This window comes from Aythya marila (assembly GCF_965140915.1).
Source record: "Aythya marila genome assembly, chromosome: 1".
NCBI lineage: Eukaryota > Metazoa > Chordata > Aves > Anseriformes > Anatidae > Aythya > Aythya marila.
In genome coordinates, this window is record NC_139042.1 from 31,986,168 (window position 1) to 32,011,357 (window position 25,190).

General features: G+C 38.3%; 1 protein-coding gene across 2 annotated transcripts in view; it reads right to left on the minus strand.

Moving 5' to 3' along the window:
* The window catches only part of NAA16 (N-alpha-acetyltransferase 16, NatA auxiliary subunit), a 63,757-nt gene that overhangs the window by 31,575 nt on the left and 6,992 nt on the right, over positions 1-25,190 (minus strand). For both annotated transcript variants that reach the window (XM_082770126.1, XM_082770127.1), the window contains exons 2-9: positions 21,552-21,636; positions 19,298-19,402; positions 15,132-15,289; positions 13,558-13,692; positions 7,301-7,454; positions 6,064-6,183; positions 3,865-3,960; positions 776-882 (exon numbers count right to left, since the gene is read on the minus strand). In XM_082770126.1, coding sequence (XP_082626252.1) covers positions 776-882; positions 3,865-3,960; positions 6,064-6,183; positions 7,301-7,454; positions 13,558-13,692; positions 15,132-15,289; positions 19,298-19,402; positions 21,552-21,636 — 960 coding nt within the window. The remainder of the gene's footprint in view (positions 1-775; positions 883-3,864; positions 3,961-6,063; positions 6,184-7,300; positions 7,455-13,557; positions 13,693-15,131; positions 15,290-19,297; positions 19,403-21,551; positions 21,637-25,190) is intronic.

Genomic DNA, 25,190 nt, shown 5'->3' on the forward strand with positions numbered 1-25,190 from the left:
GCTGGTTGAAAAGCTGAATCATGTATTAAGGTTTTTCTTCCAGCTACAAAAGCTGCTCTTAACCACTCATGAACTGATTAGAATACCAAGCGTTTGTACTGCTTGTAGCAAAAATGGAACATCTGAATAGACTGACCTTTACTTTTATTTGCTGCACAGTTTATTAGCTTGCTTTAGTTTGAAGATTAGTATTTTACTGTACATTACAAGAGCTTGGAACAAAGAACTAAAACTGAAATAACTGTTATAGTATGATACAATTTTTCCAAAACCGGGAGAACTTGGAAGAGCAAAAATTCAACACTAAGATTTATCCAGACACTGAAGCAGAAAACAAGCCTTCCTGGTAAATACTAATGTGTTGATGCAATTCAGAAATACATGTAGAATAGTCACGTGTGTGATACTTTAAAATCATGACTTCTGGTGACATCATAAACCATAAGTTGAAAGAATCCCGACACACTTGCATTTGGAGTACATAAACACATTTGCTGGTTATCTCCGATTTTTCAAAAATAAATAAATAAATCAGTGCATCCTGCATCAATCAGATTTCAAGCATTTTGATGTCAACTGTCTACAGAAGTTTCATTTCACAGATTAATTATCATCAAATGGTGAATATGCATATGACAAAATAGCATACCAAAGAAAGATGTTATGTAACAGTTATTTGAAAATTACAGTGAAAACTATAAATAAACATTTAGGTAATCTTTTAAAAATTCAATACAGAAGATTTCATTAAAATCGAACAAGTACTAAATTTTACCTTTTCTGGATTGTAATATAAAGATTTCAAAGTGGTAAACAAGGGTGGGCAGCCTTTACTGAAGTTAACCCTCAGGAACTTATCCATTAGTTCTCTAAATTTTTCACCTAGAAACAAAAGTGTATTTGGTTATATGTCAGTGATTGCAAGTGTCATATAAATATAAGCACTAATTGGTGTACAATTCTGGATAACAGAGTAACTGAAAAACTGCAGTTAAGGGTTTTCATCTCGCCTGTTATTTAAGAGTAGGTTGCAAATATGCCCTGGATTAAAAAATAAAAATAAAAAAGATCAGAAAATAAAATGCTTGACTTCCTATTGTTTAGGAGACTGCTGTCTAGAAGACATGGTAACAGTCTTCAAACCTGCAAAAGCTTCAAAAGAGGGCAAGGATTATCTGGTGGCTACCCAGGATGTAGCAAGGGGTATTTAAATAACCACTGAAGAAAATTATACTGAAAATTATACTGTTAAGACTAACCAAGGAGCAGATTACCTTAGAGATCTTTCAAAAGCTCCATCACTGGAAGTTTTTATGATATAGTTAGATAAATGTGTGTGAGGAATAGCACAGACAGAAGTTATCCATGCTTTGAGGAAGAAGGATGGATTAAATGAACCCTCTTCCTCTCCTGGAGTCTTTTTTTAGTCTCTGTACAGCAGCTTCTACTACCTGTGTACATGGGGGTCCACAAGTTAACTAGAAGCACATGCTTTATTACAGGTGAATTAATTAAAACTTGTTTTCTCACACTACAGGAAACTGCCCTCCAACTAAAAAAATCCCAGTTTCTTCTGTTGCATTATTCTAATCTATATTCTCGGTGGAAAAATCGTAACTTTAAGCTTAGGCAATGAAGGTTCAATTTCTACTAAGTATGTGCTTATTTACAGAAAGCAGAACAGCTTTGAAAAAGCCTTAGAAACACACAAAACAATGAAGCACCCACCTATGACAAAGCCAAGCTCAGGGTCCACTTTCTAACAGATGCACCAGAGTCTTGGCCACATGAGCAGTGAATCTATAGCAACGTCAACAAATCTAAAACTGGATTGCCAGACTTTATTCCCTGATTAGTCTGAAAATTAACTATCATACCCAGCCTCCAAAAAGGTGGTTTCCAGGAAGATGAAGGACCTGGTCTGTATCAATTAAAGGGTTACTGAGTTGGAGTGCCTGGCAAGGTCTGGAAAGGACCGTCCAATTAATGAAAGCCTGCAGTTTGGAGCACTCCACACCAATTCTGGACGAACAAGTGCTGGCTACAAGCAACTGGTCACTGGCCACTCAGGGACAGCAACTTCATTTAACCAAAAATTCTACCCTCTTGAAATTTGCAAATGTAGTTCTACAACAGTTTGTTTCTACATCTCAACATTCTCATTATTAACTTTAGCCAACGAGACTTCTCACCTGCTCAATTTATAAACATGAGTCATTTGGGAAACCAATCTATCAGATGATTTTCCACAGGATGTCTTATTCATCCTGACTGATACAAGCTTACTGGATTAACAGAAACACAAGATTTAAATCAGGGAAATTCTTATTTATGAAACCTGCAGAAGGTAATTTACTGGGAGATTTTACTCAACTGATTTAAAAATGAATTATTTTGCTTTCATTTAAAGTTTGGTATTGCAGGAACAACTAATCCTTATTTAAATAGAAATAACTTTGGTAATGACTATTAGCTGTAAGACTACACTGTCAGATGCGAAGATAACCCAGAGCAAAACATACAATGAAAAAGGTCAACAACAGAACACTATTAATAAAGATATGCAAAATCATTTTGCAGGGTACTTGTTTGCTATGTATTAGTGCTTTTACTTTATAACAGAAGAAAAACAATTACTTGTCACGTAGCTTTTTAAACCTCTTTTAATGGTCTTAAAAATTTGTCTGTGTCTTCAAAAAAAAATAAAAATACCTGGGATTAAGTAAGGCACAAATGCTAATTTAAAGGCTAAATTTCTTATGAAGTCATTAGTCTTGTGATGGCACACAGAAGTGTACGCACATTCAGACTCCTGAGCAACAACAGACAAGTACAAGTGTACTAGTCACGCTCTGTAGTATTTAGAAGGTACAACATAGGTAACGCTCAGTAAAGGAACCAAACTAAAAGCTAACCTTAAGAAATTGAAAACATCAGCAGATACCATGGTAATTTACTGCTGAATTTAGAAATATCATGGCAGCCAAAACCCAAGTAGTGTAGTTTTCTACTGGAGTTATGGCACTTAAATAGCTATATTCTGAGCGTACGTTTTTAAGGCTTTTACTATTTTGTAAAATTTCGTCTCTTGTATTTTGGAAAAGCAGTTTTCTGTTTTAACAATATGTATATTCCCTCCATATTTGAGGATGTTTGTGCACTGTACTTCAGTACAGCTTGTAAAAGGACAAAGTCGCTGAAAAGAACTTAGTCATAAAATTAGAAATAAAACAACTCATGCTGCACACCTGCTTTTTGTTTCTATTATTAAATTTTCAGCACTAAATCCATGGATCTTGGCTTTAACAGTTCTAGATAAAAATAATGCACACCAGTTTATAAACAGATTCATAAAAAAATGGTGTTTTCTGATACATCACCAGGATACAAACTGTTAGGAAATTCTTCGGCCCTATGCTATCCAATTGTTATAAGCATATTTTACAACTGGTTTTAGTCGTTATAAATTAGAGTATAGGATAGCTCATATGTACATGCATGTATACATGGACACATACCCCGGCTATCTTCAGTGTACTATATTCCCTCCCTTAAAACTGATGACTTTTAACCAGCATGATGCCAAAGAAACATGGACAATGATTTCCCCCCAAGTTTGGACACCATTCTGTAGTGTAGTTTTATCAATGAAGACACCATTATACAGTTGGTACCACCATATTAGAGTGCATGAACTTGTCTATCAAATTCTAAAACATCAATAATTTCGTCTATTCCAGGAAAAATAGATTTGTCTAATTTGTGTACACGTACAAATAGCTATTAAATGCACATTTAGCAGCCTGATAAAAAATTGAGGGAAAAAAAAAAGAACTATTATGGAACAGATATGCAACTTGTTACCTGAAACAAAGTTTAAAGGTAATCTTCTAGGTGAAACTGCTCTGGGATGCCTTTTACTAACTTCTTCATAAATCTGAAGCCTCTCTTCTAAAGTGCCTATTATCAGTAAATATAATAGATATAAGTAACAGATAAAAATCTATTCTTCTAAAGGTTTTAAAATGTTGAGAATTGTTAAATTTCTTACACAGTTTGGACTTCGAACAATTTTAACATTTCAAGTTAATTTTTTCCAATTCATCACAAACATTGTGAAACAGTGTATTGAAAACGCTAAGATGTAAGTACCAATATTAATCACTGTAAAGGTGAACTTCTAAAAGAAAATTATCTTTCAAGTTCAATGGAAAAGTACTAGCATTTGTTTTCTTTTAATTTAATTCTGTGCAGACCCATTCATACAGTAGTTTGACACTGATAGCTTCAAATAACTGTTTTTCGCTATGCAACTGTTTCAGACATCTATAAATCAGAAAAAAAGTATTTCTAAATTGTAGGTATACAAATGGCAAACTATACAAGAATGCCTTTATTTTAAGTCCTTGGTGACAGCAAACTTAGGGCACAGCACTGCCAGTGGCACAAGAGTTGTTGATACCTTAACATTTAAATAGCTTTATTTTTGTTAAAGATTTTCTTCCCACTCCTCCCCTTTCCCCCATAATATGCTTTGGAGCTCCAATGTGGTTAGAATTTAAATAGAAGTAATCTGTTGTTTTGAAATGCCATTTTCACATAACTAGGATTGATTTTGCTTATGTATTTTCAAATTCATCAAGCAATTGAAATCAGACTGAATGTACAGATCAAGCCTATGGCACAACATATTTTCAATAAATATTTCTAGTTTCTTTTCTAAGAAAAATAATTTATCTTGTCTCTGAGCTCTGATATTGGGGAAGGGGGGGGAAATGTTACCCAGTGGCTCCAAGAGATGTGCAGTTCTAATAGTTACACTAAAATAATGTTTGATTGGAACTAAAGCATATAAAAAGCCTAATTGAAGTCACAAGTTGGAGCTCCAGAACTTACCATGGGGGAGGAAATAGTCCTAAGAACACCTAAAAAATAAAGTAGCATTATTAGTTTTATAAATTAGTACAGTTTTCTCTTCATAGAATTTTAATATGTCAAATAATCTACTGTATTGGTTCCTTGTTAAGAAATACACATTTATATGAACACATTTTATCAAGCAGAATAATCAAAATCTTGGACAATTTATGTTGAGATACTAATCATGATCTTTAACTCTACAGATATACCAGGGAAAACATTCAAATGGCAACATTAGTCTCTGCATAAATGCAACAAACGAAATCATCTTAATTCCCCAATCACAAGGCGTATTTCCAGACATTAAACCCAAACTGTAAAACTTTCTAGAAGCTGGTTGAGGAATATAATTCGGATCTGTATCTACAAATAATATCCTGGTGGGCTTATGATTTATGATGTCATCAGAATTACTCCAATAAACCTTCCACTAATTAGCGAACTGTGAAATACAAGGAATGTATTCCAGTGTTCAAGTAGACACTTAGTGAAGTTGCTATTGCAAAGTATTTAGTATAATATATATGTTTGCAATGTTGTAGGGTTGTTTGTGGGTTTTTTTTGTTTGTTTGTTTTAAATCCAATTGTGGTATTTTTCTGGAAAGATAGAACAGCAGTAACGTGACCTAGCATCGGAAAAAAAAACACAAACGTTTCATCACATTTATCAGCCTTTCTTCCAAAGAACAGTCAGCTTCTAAAAAAAGTTACATATCTTTACAAGTAAGTCCAAATTAGATGTTTATTTCCCTACATGACCATGGAAAGAGGTGCCGCCTAAACAAGTTTCAGAACGACAATTATGTTTTCTGGTATATAATAATACTCTGCCAATCAGGTTGATAGGAACAAATTGCAATTTGGTTTCCAAGTTCATGCATTGAAAGGAGAGGTTCTTCAAGCAAGCACACACACCAACAAATACCAGCTTTAGCTCCAATAATAAAAACACTTGCTGCTAATGTTTCACGCATACAAGTTAATGGACAATTTAAAAATGGATAAACATGATATCATATTCAAGATTGAACAGTACATAATTTTATGCTGAGCAAACCTTTTCATCTAAAACTGTAATATACCAAACAGTGTTTTAAAGCATATTCTGTATTATACTTATTTCCAATGCGTATCTTAACTTACTAGGTTGTAGGGACTTTTCCAAGCCTTCATAATAATACCAGTTTTCTGCATTGCGCTCAATTAACTCTTTGTATACTTCACCAGCTTCTTTTAGTCTTCCCAACTTCAACAACATTTCACCTAAAAACAATGCAATAAAGAACTATGAATTATATGAGAAAACACGTAACTGGGCAGTGAAGTTCACAGAAAAGATATATAAAATTGGGTTCAGTCATACCCAGATATTGAAAAAGACTTTTTACAAAGGCATTTACTGTATATTATAATTGCTACTTGAAGTTACCATAGCTCAGCACAATTTGGAGCATTCAGCACCTGGGAAAACCAGTATTATTTATTTGTCTTCACATGCATATTTAAACCAGCTATTGGGATTATTGCAAAGAAACAACAAATGCTTCCTTCCAGAGCTGTGTAATATTGTGCTCAGCAATAAGAATTATGGGGAAAGTTCTGGGGGCAGATGGTCATTGCTTGGAGACTTGCTGGGTATCAGTCTGTTTCTGGGATGCAGTGAGTGTTTGCCTTTGTATTATTATTTCTTCCTCTTCCCTTAAGTTGTCTTTATCTCAACCCGTAAGTTTTTCCACTTTTTCTCTACCTATAGATATTCTCTCCTGCCTGATATGGGGGGCTGCAAGGCAAGGGGGTGAATGAGCAGCTGTGTGGCACTGAGCTGCTGAGCAGGGTCAACCCAGCACAACTGCACAAGCAAAGAGCAGCTGAAGAATACACATTATGTTACACTACATGACTGTGTATTCAGAACTCAGTCCTTCAAACCCAGAGAGCACTGTGGGTCGTTTTTAATGAAAAAAGTCAACTTCAGTACTCACTGAGGGCAGGTAATACAGATAAATGGACTAGAAAGCTTAAGAAGGAAACAACAATTTGATACTTGGAATCAGTGTTTGTACTACAAACACCATGTTCTTCATTAGATTAAAACTGGGTTATATTAGTTTTTATTTATAAAAAGCTAATGTTGTATACACTAATATAATCACCTCTGAGATCTCCTCTATTCCTCTGTCAACCCAAGTTAAGCTACCCACATTCAGTATCCACTTTAATAGCAAAAGTTATTGAGCCCAAAATTGTAAATATTGTGTTACCAGTTCCCCTATATTAGTTGTCTCAAATAATTTAAAGATTTCACATTAACACTTCACCACATCTGAGCCTGTAGCGAAAGTTTAGAACAAAATTGGCTGAGGAAAGAAGGAGGACTTACCTTTGATTTCTTCTACTATTAATTTATCACATATTTGCTTTTCATATGTTTCTATATGTTCTAAAGACTCCTGAAATAGATCCGCCTCTCTCATCACTTGATTTTGATATAAAATCAGTTCACTATATTCATAATCTATTTTATTTGGAGGAATCTAGGGGAGAACAAAAAGCAATAGATTAGTTAACTTATGCCATCTACCTGTACTTCAGCTTTATGCAACATGATAGAATACAGGATTGAGTAAATGGAAAGTAGCAAGTCTATTCACATACCCACCCAAGCATTCAAAATTGTAAAGCTCCCAATATTCCCAATCAAATTAAATTCACTCAGGATATCCAATGTTAGAGAACAGTTTTGGAAATTCCTGTATTTCACTTTTCTCTACCACTGTGGCCAGGTAATTAAAAACAGAATCCTTGCCTTCCCTCGTACAATTCAATCAGGTTTGCAGAGATGTCAGTAATCTCATTCCTTCTGAAGGACTCAGGTACTCCACAATCATTTTGACCTAAGTTTGGTAGCAGGCTGCTGGGATATCACAATACTGCATTTCAATACACCAAAAATTCGGGATCAAACTCTTTCCAAAGAGCAACAAACTGCCTAAACACTGGCCACAGCTTGACAACTGGGATTTTTCCAGCCAGAAGATCTCCACTATTTCTCTCCAACCAAATACTCTCTGTACTAGACTCCAATCCCCTTGAAAGTACAGTGCACAAGCAATGCAAAGAGTGTTTTCAAACAACAGATAATTCTTGAGGTCTGCTGCCACTAGCATGGAAAATTATCAGCAGGCTATGGTAGAACTAGTATGCCATCCAACTTTCCACTGATACATCGGCCACTGAAATAGGATGACATATTGAAACGCGTTCCCTTCTAGGGAAAACTCCTTCAAGTGTACTCAGGCAGTGAAAAGTCTTCCCAGAGTCATCACGATCATTTCATTGCAAGGGCTCTTCACTACTATACACAGAAGCCACTTGAATCACAAATAAACTGCAAAAATTTCAGAGACCAAATACAGGAGCTACGGACAAGGCCCAGCAGATCTATACAACAGTTGATGATAATGAAATTGTAGAAGACAGGACAGTTACAGTCTAAATGTGTTTTTTTTTTTTTTCTGTAATAAAAATAGATAAGAGGCAGCTGAGCTTGATAAATGGTTACTGATTTTCTTTCCCATGACACTACAGACTCTGTTTCTTCCTGAGCAAGCAACACTTGTAAGTCACACTGGTCACCAAATGGTTGACTATTACTTTGCTGTTCCCTGGGTAAAGCTTTTTCCACTGTCTTCTTGAAAGAACCAAGTCACATAATAAACAATAACGAAGACATTTAACTAGTTAAAATTAACATTCATATTAAAAGAATATTGTCCTAAATTACTACATCCAGCTCTTCTCTAAGTACAGATCCATTTTGAGATTTGACATTCCTGTTTACATACTACTTGAATTTTCAGAGGCAGCTTTTACAGTATTGTATATTTTTAAGAAGGAAGATTCCCTTGTTGAAAGGAATACTCTGAAACACACCGAAAGTAAATAACACGTAAAGAAGTGTATATTTGACAACAAACATCAGTTCGGGGGCTGAAAGTAACAGCATTCAAATGCTGTTTTTTTAATTTATTTATTTTTAATTGTTGAAGAAGCAAACGATGGCTAATGGAACAAACAAGATCAGACCATGTACATCCTCGAGTCAGCAGCTAGCAAGATATACTTGATTAAGAGAAGAGTAGGGTATTTCCTCCATCTGCATTTCCATTTCTGTTGCTACCTTGGCTCAATTTTATCCATATTAAACATCAGAAATTGCTAACAAAAACGTTGTTCCCTGGAAAGCATTAACTGCTTCGCAGACCTGACACATGCAACAGGAGTTAAGCCCTCAAGCATGCCTTCCTGCTTCGCATTACTGTAACACCACAGAACTGAAGCTGCTGAGCACCATTTCAATTCTCTCTTTCTCCTTCATTTTCTTTCTATAAATATTGTCCCTTTCTATGCAATGCACTTACGCTTAAGTTTCTCAAGTAGGACAGCTTTTTGACATCTCATGAATTATTTGTAGACCTTCAAAATATAAAGAAATTACCCCAACAACCTTAAAAAATAACCGAGGACAAGAAGCAGATGCCAGTTAGCCTCTTCTGGCCTGGCAGGACTGACATAAAAGAAATGGTGAAATGCCAAAGAGTCATATGAACTCCCTCTTGCATATAGGGCAAATCCAACAGGAAGATGCTGTGCTCACTGTCACTCTCAGAGCAATTTTAAAAGTACTTTTGGAAAAGCTCCTTTCTAGAGAGAATTTGGAAATCTAATCAGGTTAATGATCACTTACACATGCAATTCATCAGCAGACAAACAGCTTGTGTTCAAACAGTTCCTGATCGGAATAATTAGGTTGTCTTAAAAATAACAGACTCCATAAAAAGCCTCCCCACACACCATTGTAATTGCTGCACATCTTTACTCCTCCCTCCCCCCAGAAGAGTTATGTCTTGTACACGAGATGTCCAACTTTCTCTTCAACTCAATTCAGCTGTTTCAGAAGAAATTTCTCCTCCTGGACCAGAAGAAAAATCAATTTTACAACTGTAGATGCCCTGGCATAACTGTCACTGGAAGAATGTGACAAGATGCAGCCAAAACATACCTAAGAGCAGAACCCCAAAACTCCAGAGGCTTTCTGTCCATATCTGTAATTGTGGGCCTGATGCAGAAATTAGGAATAAAATAAAAATTAAGAATAAAAATTTTGCTCTGGAAAAGAAGAAAGGAAAAATGGGACATGCAACAGTAAAACAAATTGCGTAATTGTTTTACACCTCGGTTCCTAAAACTCTGATTCTGAGCTGACTCTTAAATCATCTGATTTAATTTGTACAGCACAGGCTGTCATATTTCCTGCAGTGATTTCTGCATTCAACCTCATAACCTGTTTTTGACTGAAATATTGTGCATCTGGCTAATTTACAGCTTCCAGATGGCAGGCAGCATTGATCTAGATCTTGAAAGACTAGGAGACAGAAAATTCACCATTCCCAACGATAACTCAACCATTAGAATAAAACTGTCAGTGGCAAAAAGTGATGTAGCATTTCAATTTGTTGTTCAGTTTCCAGCTATTACTTGTCCTTGTTTCTCCTTTCTAAGCAATCTTCTTAGCTATCATTCTTCCCCAAAATCAGTATTTAAACTGTACTACAATCACTTTTTCTTTTCCTGCTTGCAGGAAACAAATGGAATCTCCACCTTTCACTAAACAGCATTTTCTCCAGTCCTTTATTCTTTCCATGTTGTTTTTTTCTATTTTTTTTTTTTTAAGAAAAAGATAATCAGAAAATCTTGGTCTCTCAGTAATCAGTGCTCTATAGAGAAAATTGCCCATTTCTTCTCAGAAATAGGGGTCTTTTCTGCTTTTCACCCAGAAGTCTGCCCCGAGGGACAATTTTACAGTAAGCTAAACCCATCTAACCGCAGCCTGGATCAACAGAGGCAGCTCACTTCCCTCTATTATTCCCCTTCCTTTCCCCTCTCACCTCACAGTTGTTCAGTTCAGCCAATCAATCCTCCAAAACAGTGATTATATTTCTGTCACTTGGGCTTCCTGAGCCAGCCCTCCGTGAGCTGAGCAGTGCTGCCCAAGGAAGCAGTGGGAGCACACAGGACGTCACAGTGCTGCTTCTGGCAACAGCTCTAGTTGGGTTAGCTCAGTTATTGTGTAATACTGCACCTTAACATACTCACCTACAATCACTAAAACGTCAGCTCCTTGATCTTTTTCTTAGTTTTTACCGCTTGGTTTTGGCTGTGTTAATTCACATCTGAATGGACAGAGCTGCCTGAGTAATCCAAGTGAATGACAGTGATCACCCTACAGTGCCATTATTTACCACTTATTATGACAGCAGCATTTTACGTAACATTTTATGCTTCTTTGTTCATTAATCAAAAAGGGGAAATGCTTTGAAGCCTAATACAAGTTACCATAAAACTCCCCCAAAGCATCAGCTTGCTCAGGATTCCCATTTACTAGTGACTTGGAAACCCTTGAATTTTTCAACCCTTCCTTTTAAACACTGAATACCACCACCATTTTTATCAAAGCGACGTGCAATATTCCATCAAGTCATAAGAGTTCATCTATTAAGTTTGAGTGAATACGAACTACAGGGCAAGAAGGGAGATTTGGCAAGTAAAGCAAGCAAGATGTACATCTCCTCAGATTCAGGAATAGATTGGGCTCAACCGTTTTAAGTACGAGACTGTTAAACATCCAGGGACTGCACAAACAGAACATTTGGGAACTACTGTGGAAGAGTCAAAACATGGCAAAATTGAACTGTGATTTTCCTCGTGCTATCCCAACCATTCTGGACCCAAAACAATTTTCACTTCCAGCAGCTGCACTCTGTGTGAGCCCGCATATCTCAGTGAGCTCGCAGAGCAAAGCACAAAAGCACAAGGCACAAAACTTTATTTGAAAGAGAAGTGGAAACTCATGTGGTCATCTTTATTTTTGATGTTTTTTTGGGGGGAAGTCACAATACCTTACATAACTTCACCTACTGATTTCAGAAAAGAGGAAAGGCTTGACCTAACTGATTTTCTATACATTCACATAGTCTAACACTCATGGTATATTTCTCTCCTCAAGTGCTTAAACAGCTTTTCTGCTGTTTCCCTGTGATCAGTATAATGCTGAGCAACAGCTGAACAGTTCACGTTGTTTGTATCATTCAAGCACAAATCCTTGTCTTAGGGAAATTTCCCAAATGTTTCCAGTCTCACTAAAAAATGGCATCAAAGCCAGAGAACTTCTCAGAATTTATTGATTTATTTTTAAAGACTGTGATAACTTCAGCAGACTCAACTGATTTAACATTTATCTACAGCAGATGGTATTTGAATCTGTCTCACTAGACTGAAGAGTGTATCACCGTGACTGCCCCCAGACCAGTATATTCACACACAATCTTTTAGAGAAGACAACAACATGAGCAGTATCACTTCCGTTCTCTCCAACGAGCCAACACAACTGTTAAGCCCTCCAGGTCCTTAAGAGAGCCTCACTTTCTGACAGTCCATCATTTGCAGCATCCCATCTATTATATATTATTTCTAATTGCAACATCAAACTCAGCTAGGGCTCTGCTGATTCATGCAAGAACCATAACTTTGGCTATCAAAGACTCATAAGAGATGACCCAGTTTACTGGTTTTGGCTTTCAAGCTACACATCCCTGGCTTACAATGTCTTATATTGTCTTATATTTGACCGCATTATACACAATCAAGACACAAACACTCTTAGCAACTACTAACTTGCTTTTCCCAAGTTATTCCACTCCTGTCAGCATGACAGAAACTCAAATGCCATTATCTTAGACAAGATACAACATTTTTGTTCAAAAAAACCACAAAAATAATCACAATCTATAGATCAGGCAATGTTTTAGTACCTGTGCATGATATTTCCAGCACATCTACCAAGTTGAAGACCCCTGTAAACATGTTTTTTCTTCCTATGTTAGAGAATATTTAATTCATCCACCGTTATGTTAATTCAGACTTCGTAACTCCAAGTTACCAATAACAGAAGTGAATGGTATCTCTTTAAAAAAATGTTATACTTGGGGATTTTAGTATGGTATCATTTGATGTATTCCAACAAGTTTCAGTAACACCAGATCTTCTCAAACGTAAGAATTTCTAACTCTGCTTTCATGCAGCTCTGACACCAAGCACTGATTTTAAGTGAATAATATACAGATGCAAACAAAATTAAGAAGTTTATTTTCGTGTTCTTTGTAGAGGTGTAACGATACCCATATTATGGTAGGAGATGGTAAGAGGGCATATATGCACAAATCCAATATTAAACAGTATTTTCTGAAGTTTTAACTACTGTAAAGGGAAAGCATCATCACCGCTTTTCTTTTAGCTAAAAGTCTCACAGACTTCAAGTTACTCAGTTATTCCACATTGGTCTACCCTTACTTCTTTGACCCTAACAGCTTATTGCCAGGGAACAAGTGATCCTGCATAATTTGCATCAGCTGCTAGCTCCTGGAAGAGATTTTCAGGAGCTAAATGTTCATAGAAGATGACTCCACAAATAACAGAAATGTCTTCCTCATTAGTTCTTCCTAATTACGAAGAACGAATTCTTCAGACTGTCTCTTATACCCAAAGTGTTATTTTTTTTTTTAGAATAGGATGTCTTACCTGTTGGGTTTTCCTAAACTCTTCAAGTAGTTTTAAGGCCATATCATAATCTTTAAGTAAATGGTATGCAATTGCATATCCAATCCAGGAAGCCCGTTGTGTGGGGCGCAGCTGAAGTAGCTGGTATCTTGTCTCCTTGAGTAAAAGGAAAGCCATTTGGAAAAAAAAAAAAAAAAAAAAAAAAAAAGGATGTTAAGAGTTACTACATCATTACCACGGTCTATCACCACTACAGCTAACAATTCAAAAGATCTTTGAAAAGCTCTGAACTAGACTATTTTTTAAATTCTAACAGCATATGGAAAAGAAGCATGTTTCTGTCATAAAAGTTCAGAGTCTAAATATAGGAGTTATGGCACAATTCATAAAAATTGAAAAGAATAGTGCTACTCCACTCACGCCCAGGCACAAGGTCTGGATACTTACACTGCTGCAGTGCTTCTCTGACCTCCCTTCCTCAGCCAAACCACATCTCGGTTATCTGTTTCTCTTCCCTGAGCAAATTCTACACGTTCGGTCAAGTAGATCAACTGATGTGGAAACCCACAACCCAGCCCTCTCCTTCAGATGGAAGAGGACGAAAAAAAAAGCAACACTTCTCCCTTTGGCAGCCAAATCAGTTCAGCTATTTCGAAACCACCGACTCAGTTCTTACACAAATTTAAAGTTTTTATTTGTGATAAAATCTGTACTGGGATTCAAGAAAGCAATCTGCATGGGACAAAAGTTTCCCATATCCTCAGTAAAACCTAGGGTGTGGAGATGTTTTGGGTTTTGGCTTTTTTTTTTTGGTTGGTTGTTTTTGTTCCTTTTGGTGGAGGGAGCAATCACTATTTAATAAAGCCCTCAGGATACATTCAAAGCACTTCCAGCAGTGACACATCTCACAACTTTCCATAAAAACATGTCATATAACACGCCATTATCCATATTTGAAATTGTTCTTGAGACAATGTAAGTAGTACTAATTTCTATAGACTTTCAGAGGAAACTTGGATTATTTTTTTTGGTGTTTGCAAAAGCACTTCTTACAGGATAGGCATCTCTAATCCAATAAACCCTACTAAAACCCTGCAAGTCATAACAAAGAAAAAATTCCTCACAAAACCAGAAGAGCTATTTTGTTTCTTTGCTCGCTTTTACGACACAATCTAACAACGTTCAGTTTCATGAGAATGTATTTCTAACAAAGAACGCCCTCAGTACATGCAACCAAAACCTTGTTTGCAATACTACACAATAACACAAGTACTCTCACTTGCTAAGCTTTAAGCCTTATCCTTTTTATATTCGGTATTTTAATGAAAAATCAATTCACAGCCAGAATTTTAAAAAGGTGATTCACTAATCAAATTTTAATAGAATAATCTTACTTCTGGGATCTGCTCCCAATATCACATGGAGCTCTGCTGCAATTCATTTTCATGCTTTCTAAAACAACAGTCCAAAACACTTTCTAGTTTGAAATGTCAAAACCAAGTAGTAACCGAATTACTACCAATAAAAGAATTAATAGTGGAACATAACAAGAGAATACTAACAGTAGTAAAGAGGAGTTTAAATAGAATACTTACTCTATATCCTTCTAAATCCCTCATCTGGATCTGCAACAGAGAGAGATCTCTCAAGATCTGCAGATTATCCTTATCTAGCTTGAGCGCATTCCGGTAACACTTGATGGCTTCATCATACTTCTTATCAGAACGCTGCAAGAGACCATAGACGTGCCAACCTAATGCAAGTTAAGGAAGACACATCCACAATTTTCACAAAGTAATTTTTTGTGTTGCAGGGCATTTGTGTTACAGACCAAATAACTTGATGGTGTCCTTGAAGACCATCACCCTTCTCAGACTAAAAACTTTAAAAAATAAATGATTTAAAGACTGAATAATGCAGTAGAGTTATTCCTAGAGATGCACTGCTTAAAGTACACTGCTGTGACTACAATAGGAATTTTTATCCTTAGAAGTGACTCATTCTAAACAATACAATTGGTGTACAAGTCCTACTTTACCCCACCTGCCTATCTGCAACCTCAAGTAGTCTCCAGATTTTACAGGAAGGGACAAATAGAGCTACCTTTCATTTATTGATAAAAGGAAATCTTAACATTTCTGGGCACTAAATGCCTTTGTCGGATTCTCAGCATCTCAGACTTCCATCATAGTGTGTCTTTGCACATTTCAATAGACTTCTCTGCCAAGCATCTTTTTTTTTTTTTTTTTTCCTGAACTGTGAAAAGATTCTGAATTCAAAGCATGAAACCAACAGGTGTCATAGCAACACATTACACTGTGTGTTTACATCTGTCTCCTGGAGCTATATTAAAAGTATATTGTGTCAAGTCATATTTCTATTTGCTACTTCAGGTTACCAGCAGCTCGCTGAGGCAGTATCTTCCACAGCAGTAATTCTGCACTACTTGATTTTCAAATCAAAGGTGACTCAAAAGTTCTGTCCTGAGGCTCTCCCGTGTGCCTCTGAAGCAGCTAAGCCCAACAAATCCTGGGAAAAGGTATATGCATCCTTCCCCCGCTTGCAGTTCCGGCCTTGTGAGCTATCTATGCCAACAGCCAAAAAAATTTATCAGTTCTTATTCTGCTGAATTGAAACAGAAGCAAGTGTTCCCTCCAAAGTTACAAGCATTTTGAAACAGCTAAGTGGAGAAGGCATAGGAAAAAAAAAAAAAAAAAAGGTGCTTTGACCTGCTCAAATTAATAAAAGAAACTCAAAGAGAACTTCCTCCTTTCTTAGAAAGGCTCAAGTGCTGGAGTGGGTTCTAGACAATAAGACAGAAAGCAGGTTGGAAGAACAAAGGGGAAGACTTCAACTGAAAGAAAAATATGGTAAGAATTTGGAGTCTGAGGGAAGCTTCAATTACACAAGAGCCCCTGGTTTATGTTTCTTCTGGAACACCAGTCACTTCAGATGAATGGTACAAGAACTTCCCATACCGCTCTGAGACTGCTAGCAGAGCTGCTGCTGCTGCCATAAGGATGTCAGACTCCACCGAGGGGGATGGGATTTGGAAACAGTTCCTGAAGTCGGTCTGACTCGGCGGCTGCTTTCTGTAAATCCTGCTTTGCCTATTTGTGTTCAAGTACTGGGGACATGAATCAGAGTTAAATGCAGCACCTTCAAATTGTAGCCTCATGAAGCGCTGATAATTTTGATCCCTGCCTACAGCAAGACTGTTGAGTCCAAAATAATTTGTTCTTCCTTGGACTAAGATACGATGCTTCGAGCCATTTATTGTGCATCGTTACTGTTCCCAGATCCAACTGGTAATCTGTTTTAATCCCTCATAAATCACGTTCTTCATCAAGCAATCACAGAAAGCAAGGCACAGCTCCTTGGGAACCAAAGTCTGTACAACGGCAGACTCCAAACACAGTATGACAGCTGGTACAAGCCAATAAAGCACAACGCTACCACTTCATTATACAGCACACAGCTCTGGCCAGTCTTGAACGTGTTCCTGAAGTGTCCTGAAAGCCTAACGTGCCACCTACTGAAACTGCACACTGAAATAAGTGCAGAGCCTTGATTCAAATTACATTTAAAAAGGCTCAGAGCTCATTTGTACTTCAACAAGAAAACGTCTGTATTTCTGCGTAGTCTTACAGTTGCCATTTTTCCCCAAACCTCAGTGGAGAAACTACTTGAACCTGCAGAAGAATTAAAGTTTTCTTCTCTTCATCCTTAAACAAACGAGGACATTAAGGTGACCGGCTGTACTTCAATCATCCTCTATCATATGCTATTTTAAAAGCACAGACGACTTTTACCCCTTACTGCAAGAAAACAATACACAGATATACTGCAACTCATCTAGGTTGGAAGAGACCTCCAAGATCACCTCGTCCAACCTCTGACCTAACTCTAACAAGTCCACCACTAAACCACATCCCTAAACTCTACATCTAAACGTCTTTTAAAGACCTCCAGGGGTGGTGACTCCACCACTTCCCTGGGTAAAAGAAACCTTTGTTAAGGAGCTCAGCCTCAGATCCAGGTTCCCCAAGGGCAAGAATACATCTTTTTCTCCTGACTCTCCCCACACACACACACCAGAGCCCCACCAGCAGGAGAATCAGCTATTTGGGCAGTGACACTGTGATCGTCAGCTGCTCTCACAGCGTGGTAATAAAAAGATGTTTGCTATTCCTTAAGAACATCAAAAGATGACAACCGAAATACCGTGACAAACCTTCGATGCCTGGTCTGAATTCATTATGCAGCAAACCTCTGCTCAGTAGAAAAGTAATTCTGCAGACAGATGACTTGCTCGAGACTTATGAGAGGATTCACCGAGAGCTACAACAACACACTTGAATGCAAGAAGTGGCAACTTCTTGCTTTGTCAGTGCTGATTTTAGGGATGCAACGAAAAAAAGAAAAGGACTTCTGTGCCTAGGAGGACTCAGGTAAATTTACACTTTCTCTGAATGCAGAATACAAAAAATAATACTTGTAGTCGCCTTACAGCAAGATGAGTCAGTGAAACAGTGAGAAATCCAGTAAAATCCACTACAAAAACTTCCCAGATAAGTTTAAAAAAAAAAATATTTGTATCTCTTTGACAATCCCATGCAACCCAAACTAGACTGGAAAAAATACCAACTCTTCCAGTGAGCCCTCCAGCATTGGAGAGGAAGGATCCTAGACAATTTTAAGAGTGCCACAAACAAGAATTAGGGTTGCTGATAAATAAGTAATTCCAGAGTGGGATTTAAGGGTAGAGACTTGTTTATCCAAACTTGCCCAGATTCTTTTGCTCCTCTATTTAAGCTGTAAGACTTCTTACACAGATTAAAATTGCTTTGGTATTTCTTACCTATTTAGCCTTTAGATCAGGAAGGAGCAAGTTACATTTGATTCTTCAACACTATCTCTCTAGAAACTCTAATGTCCTCCATATGCTTCGAGTCTTTTTGTTTGTTGTCTTTTTGTTTGCCTTTTTTATTTTTTGTGATGGGGTTTTTTTTGATCTGCAACCACAAGCTCCCTGGAGGTTTACCATAGGCATAAACAGAAATCCCTTTGTGTTAGCCAGATAGCAATCAAAAAGGGTTTCTTTCAACCATGGTACCATGGAAGATTTTTTTTTTGGATAGTAAAAAAAAAAATAAAATAAAACAAGATTTAATGGGAAACTTGCCCCTGAATAGACTTGACGTGCACATAGAATACATAAGGCAAATTTAAAGTAGGCTCCTACCTGTGGCACAACAAACAAAAGTTCTTGGGTAGCTGACATATTTCACAGGTATAGACTTTTGGAAGACAAGCTTAGAAGACAATGGTAGTCACCAATGACCTAAACAACTATGTAAAATTTAGTAGCAAAATAGATATTTTCATAGCACCTCTAGACAGCATTTCTTATACCCAAGTAAGAAAAAAGAAAACTTTAGAAAAGGGCCAGATTTCACACGCTGTGCTTATTTTCTGCAGAAAGCAAGCATCGCAAATGGTCTTTTTGTAAGAGACTTAAATGTGAAAGGCATTTTACTTTTCTTAAAGATTCTGTAAAACTGGAGAAAGTAAAAAAGTATTTTTTTTCAAGTATGTGATTACAAATTAATATTCATGATACGCGCTTCATTTCAGATTTCTATATACAGACCACATTATGTATTTCAAAAGTATGGGTTGATGCAGCAATAAGATGATACACATACACACGAGTGAGAAGACATCAAAAAAAGATCAGGTTTTATATTACAAAGGATACAGACGTGACTCTTTACATCATTACGAAGTCCTTTACGAACAAACTCATATGCTTCTTCCTTCTTCCCTAAACAGTTCAAGGTCAGTCCTTTCATAGCGAGCGTTTCTGTAAGAAATATCATATACTTATGTTTCTCACTTCCCATATGCCCGTTTTCACAATGCAGATATCCTTTGAAGTTGTTACACAGTAAAAGTTCCCCATTAAATGATAAATTTAGATCAGAATAGCTGCCTAACACAGCTGAAGATTGTTATACGGAGGCATTTCCTTTCTTGAAACTGGTCTTAAAAGACCTTCGCAGAGCATCATACAGATGGGATGAACATGGACAACACAAGCTTTGGTTAAATCTATTTTTTTCGTTCATAAGTGAGTTTGCAATAAGCTGAAACAATTTTAGAGGGCTCAGCTTTATGTATTAAAGTTCCGGGTAGGCAGAACATGAAAGAAATTTATTAGGTTGTGTCACACCGTAAGAAAAAAAAAATCTGTCACTGTCAGTTCCTTTATTGAAGGTTGCTTTCAAAACATTAGTTAAGAGGACCATATTTCCTGCTGCAGTACTTTGGGGGTAAAAGACCTCAAAGTAGTAGGATTTTGAGAGGCAGAGGATTCCAAATAATGTGTTTGCATGACTATTGCTTCTCTTCTTCCTGCATTCAAGAGACACTGTGGGAAACAAGCTGCATGTAAGCATGCACTGTGCCTGAAAGCTCATCCAGATTCATGGGTGGGTTCTTTTTTGTTGTTGTTTTGCCTGCTGAATAAGAGACTGTTTATTTTTACCCACTGCCAGAAGATTGTTAGTCTCATTTTCAACATTGTATTCAGTTTGTCCTCTAACTGCAACCTTTTCCCCCCTGTGTTAATGGAAAGGGCCCACGACCTCAAGGTCTGTTACAATGCCTGCTTGAACTTTAATTGATAGACCTGTCTCTAACAGTTTTCTTTAAGAGTACACCTAAAGTGAATGACAACCCCAAATAAGCCCTTTCGTTTTGTTTTTAAGCCATCCTACATCCACACTGTAGGAACACCAAGCCAGAATGATACCCTCACAGCACACCAGGAAGCTTGAAAGAGAATATCCCCACTGCGTGAAGGAGGGCAAGCTACTCCTACCTTCCCACACCAGGGACGTAACTGTCCAGCCCTAGCGATCCATCTGTTTGTCACCTTCTCACTAAATTTTTCTAATTCTTTATCTCTGAAGCTAAGTGTGACAACAGTGCAGCTTCCCATCAGATCATTTCACTGGCTTAGTTCTGCTTCAGCTGTTCATTCCAGGCTCTGCTCCCAAGCTTCAAAGCCACTAGTGGCTCAGAGCCCAAGTAGTATGCGGACTGCCAAGGCAACTAGCTGTCCTGGAAAAGTTTAAGACAGCTAGAGCAGAAAAGACATGGAAACGTGTAGTGAGAGGTTATAAAAACACAAGTGTTAGCAGAGGTAAGTGATTAGGGCACAGGCCACTCTAATTTTGAAGCAATTAAAAAAAACTGTACGTCTAGCTCTAGGAAAGTAATGAAGACAACCAAGAAGGAGCAGGCACTGATGAAAGGAAGATTAGTCAAACATTTTGCCAAGATTTGATGAAGTCAGAAAGCAAAATAGTTTTGACACAGTACATGCACACTCAGAACGTTAGGCTGCCAGACGAGCAGACCAAAAAAAAAAAATTCACTGAATCAAAAGAAGTATTCCCTGAGCCATGCAACAGAAATCCTGTAACCCACTGGGACTAGGGTGTCCTACTGATGGTTCAGTTCTGAGCGATGTAAATAAAACCAACATTTTCCTGCCCAGTTTCCTGGGATATTTATCAGAACAGGCCAGTCCTAGCACCAAGTAGCAATGTGACTGGCAGTACAAAATATCCATTTGACAAAAAAGGCAAGATTTTTAATTCTCTGGCAGAATACCTTCATGCAATGTTCAAAAGAAGGGATGGCTTGCTATTAAAAACCACACTAGCACTCTGACCTGGAAAACTAGAAAGGAAACTTTAATTGGAAACTTCAATGAAGCATGCTTCTACCATACCTTTTGATCATACCACCACAAAAAGTGTTTCTGACTAAGAGCTAGTGGGGACATTTGGTGTGAATGCACTACGACTGAAGATGCAGAGTGTTATTCAGCCACAAGGACAGAATTATGCTCACTGACAGGCTCCATTCTTTCTCAATAGTATAGAATAGACTGACCATGCATTTAAACTCATGACAAAAAGAAAACGTTGAGCTCCAGTTACCTCCATGTTCAGCAAATTTGGGATTAGAGAGTATCATCTTGCAGAACTTGAGTCCATTTTTGTACTGTTTCTGTTCATAGCATTTCTGAAAAAGAAAAAAAAACAAAGAATTACAGTTACCAAAATGCATTTTAAAACAGTATCTTGACATGGTAGTAGAAACGCAGTAGTAATTTCCGTAATCAGGTCACTAGCAAGCTGTAGCTGTATATGGCTGTTCACATTACATTGCCTTTTTTCAGCACTCAACACAGCCTCTGCCTTCGTTCACACGCAGCTGGTGCTTTGCCTCATGGTCTCCACTGAAGCTGAACTGTTGGGACCAAGTTGGCCGCTCCTTTTCAACAGAAACAGGAAAGGCAGGTAGCAGTGTTTTGTGAATTTTTGCACTGAAGTATAAAAATAGCGAGCCAAGTTAGATAACTTGACTCCACAGAACTTCTGAGAAGAGTCACTATGAAAAAAAAAAAAAAACACAAATGCTTCTTTTGACATCCCATTTTCCCTAGTGGCCTCCAGATTAAAAACTTGGAGAGAAGACTTAGGTTGTCACAGATGTAGGCTTTGGGGAGAAAAAGAGAAACCTTCAAGTAGGATAGACCTCTTGTAGCCTCAAAAGAAATACATATACAGATAATTTACCTGGGCATTAAAAAACTAACCAGTAGCTGGAACATTACAGCTAAACGCTACTTTTAAATTTATTTTGGGTACCATTTACCTAATGGTTATATAAATTGACAAATAATGCTGCTCCACTGGGGAAAAAATTGAAAAAAATACAAGTGAACTTTATTTCCTCCTCTTCTTTGGAAGACATTAGCTCATGCTAATAAGCCAGTTAGATTGTAGTCATTTGGATCACTAAAGCTGATCGCTTTAAAACAAGTACATAAGCCAGTTAAGGCACACTTGTATCTGTAAGCATGAAAGTGATTTATGGTCAGCTAAATATGTTCCTTTTTTTTTTTTTAATTAAGGAAACAGCTTAACTTGGCACCATTCAGCTCACAAGGTGTGTTGTCCTGCTCCAATTCAGATGGTTATTTCAGGGAGAAACGATGCAGTTTCGGTCACATACTTTGATCTTTGACTGTCTCTAACAGATCTCTTCCACTCCATCAATCTTCGAGGACAGAGGTAAAAATCTCTATTAAGGAAACGCGGTGTGTGGCGACTCCTTTGCAGCTGTAATGCATCACGTTGCTTCTCAGGGCACAGGCAACACGGAAACATGCCCATGCTCACTTCGGGGTTATTAGCTACGGTGGCAAAGCACAAGTCCTCCCCCAGCCCATGGGAAAAGGCTTAGCTGCAGACGGCTTTTAGTTACTTGTCTGAAACTCAGGACATTTGTAGTTAACCATGATTAACTGGAGACTAAATCACGGAACAATTTCGGTTGGCAGGAACCTTTGGAGGTCACCTAAATCACCCCTCAAGACAAAAAGGGCCAGCCTCGACATTGGATCAGGTTGCTCCGCCTGGCTGACTGCTGGCAGGATGGCCAGGGGGTTCCACCAGGGGCAAGGAGTTATACTGGGGCAATTAAACACCAAGAGCAAAAAGGATTTGAGAATTTTCTCAACAAAGAACTAGTTTCCATGCCCTTATCTGAAATCACCCAGGTTGCAACAAGCCTTGGAGTCCCCTCTCAGGGACTGGGGAATCCCCCCATTAATCTGTTCTTTTTCCTTTCTCAACATAATATGTTTAGTACCGTTTTTAAAGAGCCATAAGAAAATACCAACAACACTTTAGGTATGCTTTCCAGGTTTATTCACGTGTTCCTGAAGAAGTAACAGAACAGCGAGCGCTCATCCACGACTCTACAACTTGTACAACACTGAGTAAAACTTCAAATATATCATAATGACCAACACAAATTTGAGTCAAGGGTGCTCTTAAGACAGATCAACTACCTGAAGAAATCATATCAACTATCCTTGTTCTGATATTTTTTTCCTCAAGTTCAGTCTTGGGTCTAGAACAAGAGCTGAAGCTACATAATCCCAGCCTGCTTATGGTATGGGCCTCGCTGGTTTGCCAGAAAGTGACTTCCCAGCACCCTCACCCCTAAATAAATACATGTATGTGTTTGTAAATAAGCTATAAATTGATGGCTATAGATTGCTATGTGTAGATTTATGCCAGTAAGAGAAAGGACCTTACTTAGCAATGCAGGTTATTAACGCTCATCATCAACGTCTACACCAAAATGCTTGGAGACTTGGTCACATCGACAAGCCCAGGGTGTTGCAGCACCCCAAGGATTGCTTTCGAACCCCCTCCTCTCACAGCATGAGCGAGCACACGGGGCTCCACCTGCAGCTCACTTACAGGAGGCAGGACCTGAGGGCGATGCCGTATGGTGCTGTCTCACCTGGTGGGGTCCATAGGTGAGAAACCTGATGTCTCCATGAGGATTCAAGTTCTGTGTTTGTCAGGACAAATACAGCTGTGTTCATTAGGATCCCTCCCACTGAATTAAGTCCTTCAGTACATCAAAAGCTCAAGTGAATATGCTGTGGGTTTAGTTTTTTCACTTGTTTTTAGGAAGAGCCTGATCTGCTGTGCTTAACGTGAGGCTTCCCGTCACCCTTCCACAGCCATTATTTCCTGCTTAAAACTAAAGCCAGATCACAAACGTGTGATCCCCTGAAACCTCAAAGGGAGGTTCTGGCAAGGCCAAAACACTATCCAGAGCTTCTGCTACCAGATGTTTGCCAGAGAAGGTAACATCCTTCCAAGAACATCTCATCCTGGATTATTCTCTTCTTCAACACTACCTCAGAGATGTAATCCACTTGCAGGGTTTGCTGCACAACCACACCAGACATCGCTCCAGATGCTTCCAGCTACATACGGGTGCCTCTGACCGCAGGTCAAATGGCACAGCACCCTGGAGGTAACCACAATTAAAAAAAAAAAAAAAAGTATTGGGAAAAAGAAAAAAAACAGTCTTGTATTGGGAAAACAGATCGGGTTTTAACATCCTGGAGTTTAATACACAGATCAGCAATTTCACAGCTGAAGAACATCTCGTTCTGCTCCTCAGACACTAGCACATGCTCCTGAGAGCCATCTATCAGAAATAAAACCTCAGCTGGATAATCAAAGAGAGACTGCAGTTGCTCTGATTCCCTTCCTTACTCCGTGTCCCAAGGGCCCCGAACACCCCGAAGAGATGTGGTATTATTTCAGAAGCCGTTTTCAAGTGACAACCAAATAAAGGGCAAAATATCACTAAGGGTGGATCGTGCCTGACCAGCTTGGCGGCTATCTGTGATGGGGTGGCTGCAGCAGCTGACAAGGGAAGACCGACTGATGTCATCTACCTGGACTTTTGTAAGGCCTTCCACATGGCCCCATGTGACATCTTGGCCTCCAAATTGGAGAGAGATGGATTGATGGTGGGGCATTCAGTGGGTAAGGAATTGGGTTGGGGCAATCCCAGCCACGAGCACAGACTGGGAAAAGAGCTCACTGAGAGCAGCCCTGAGGAGAGGGATTTGGGGTTGTGGTGGCCAAAAAGCCGGGCAGCAGCCAGCAGTGTGTGCCTGCAGCCCAACTGCGTCCTGGGCTGCACCCCCAGAGGGGTGGGCAGCAGGGCAGGGAGGGGATTGTGCCCCTCTGCTC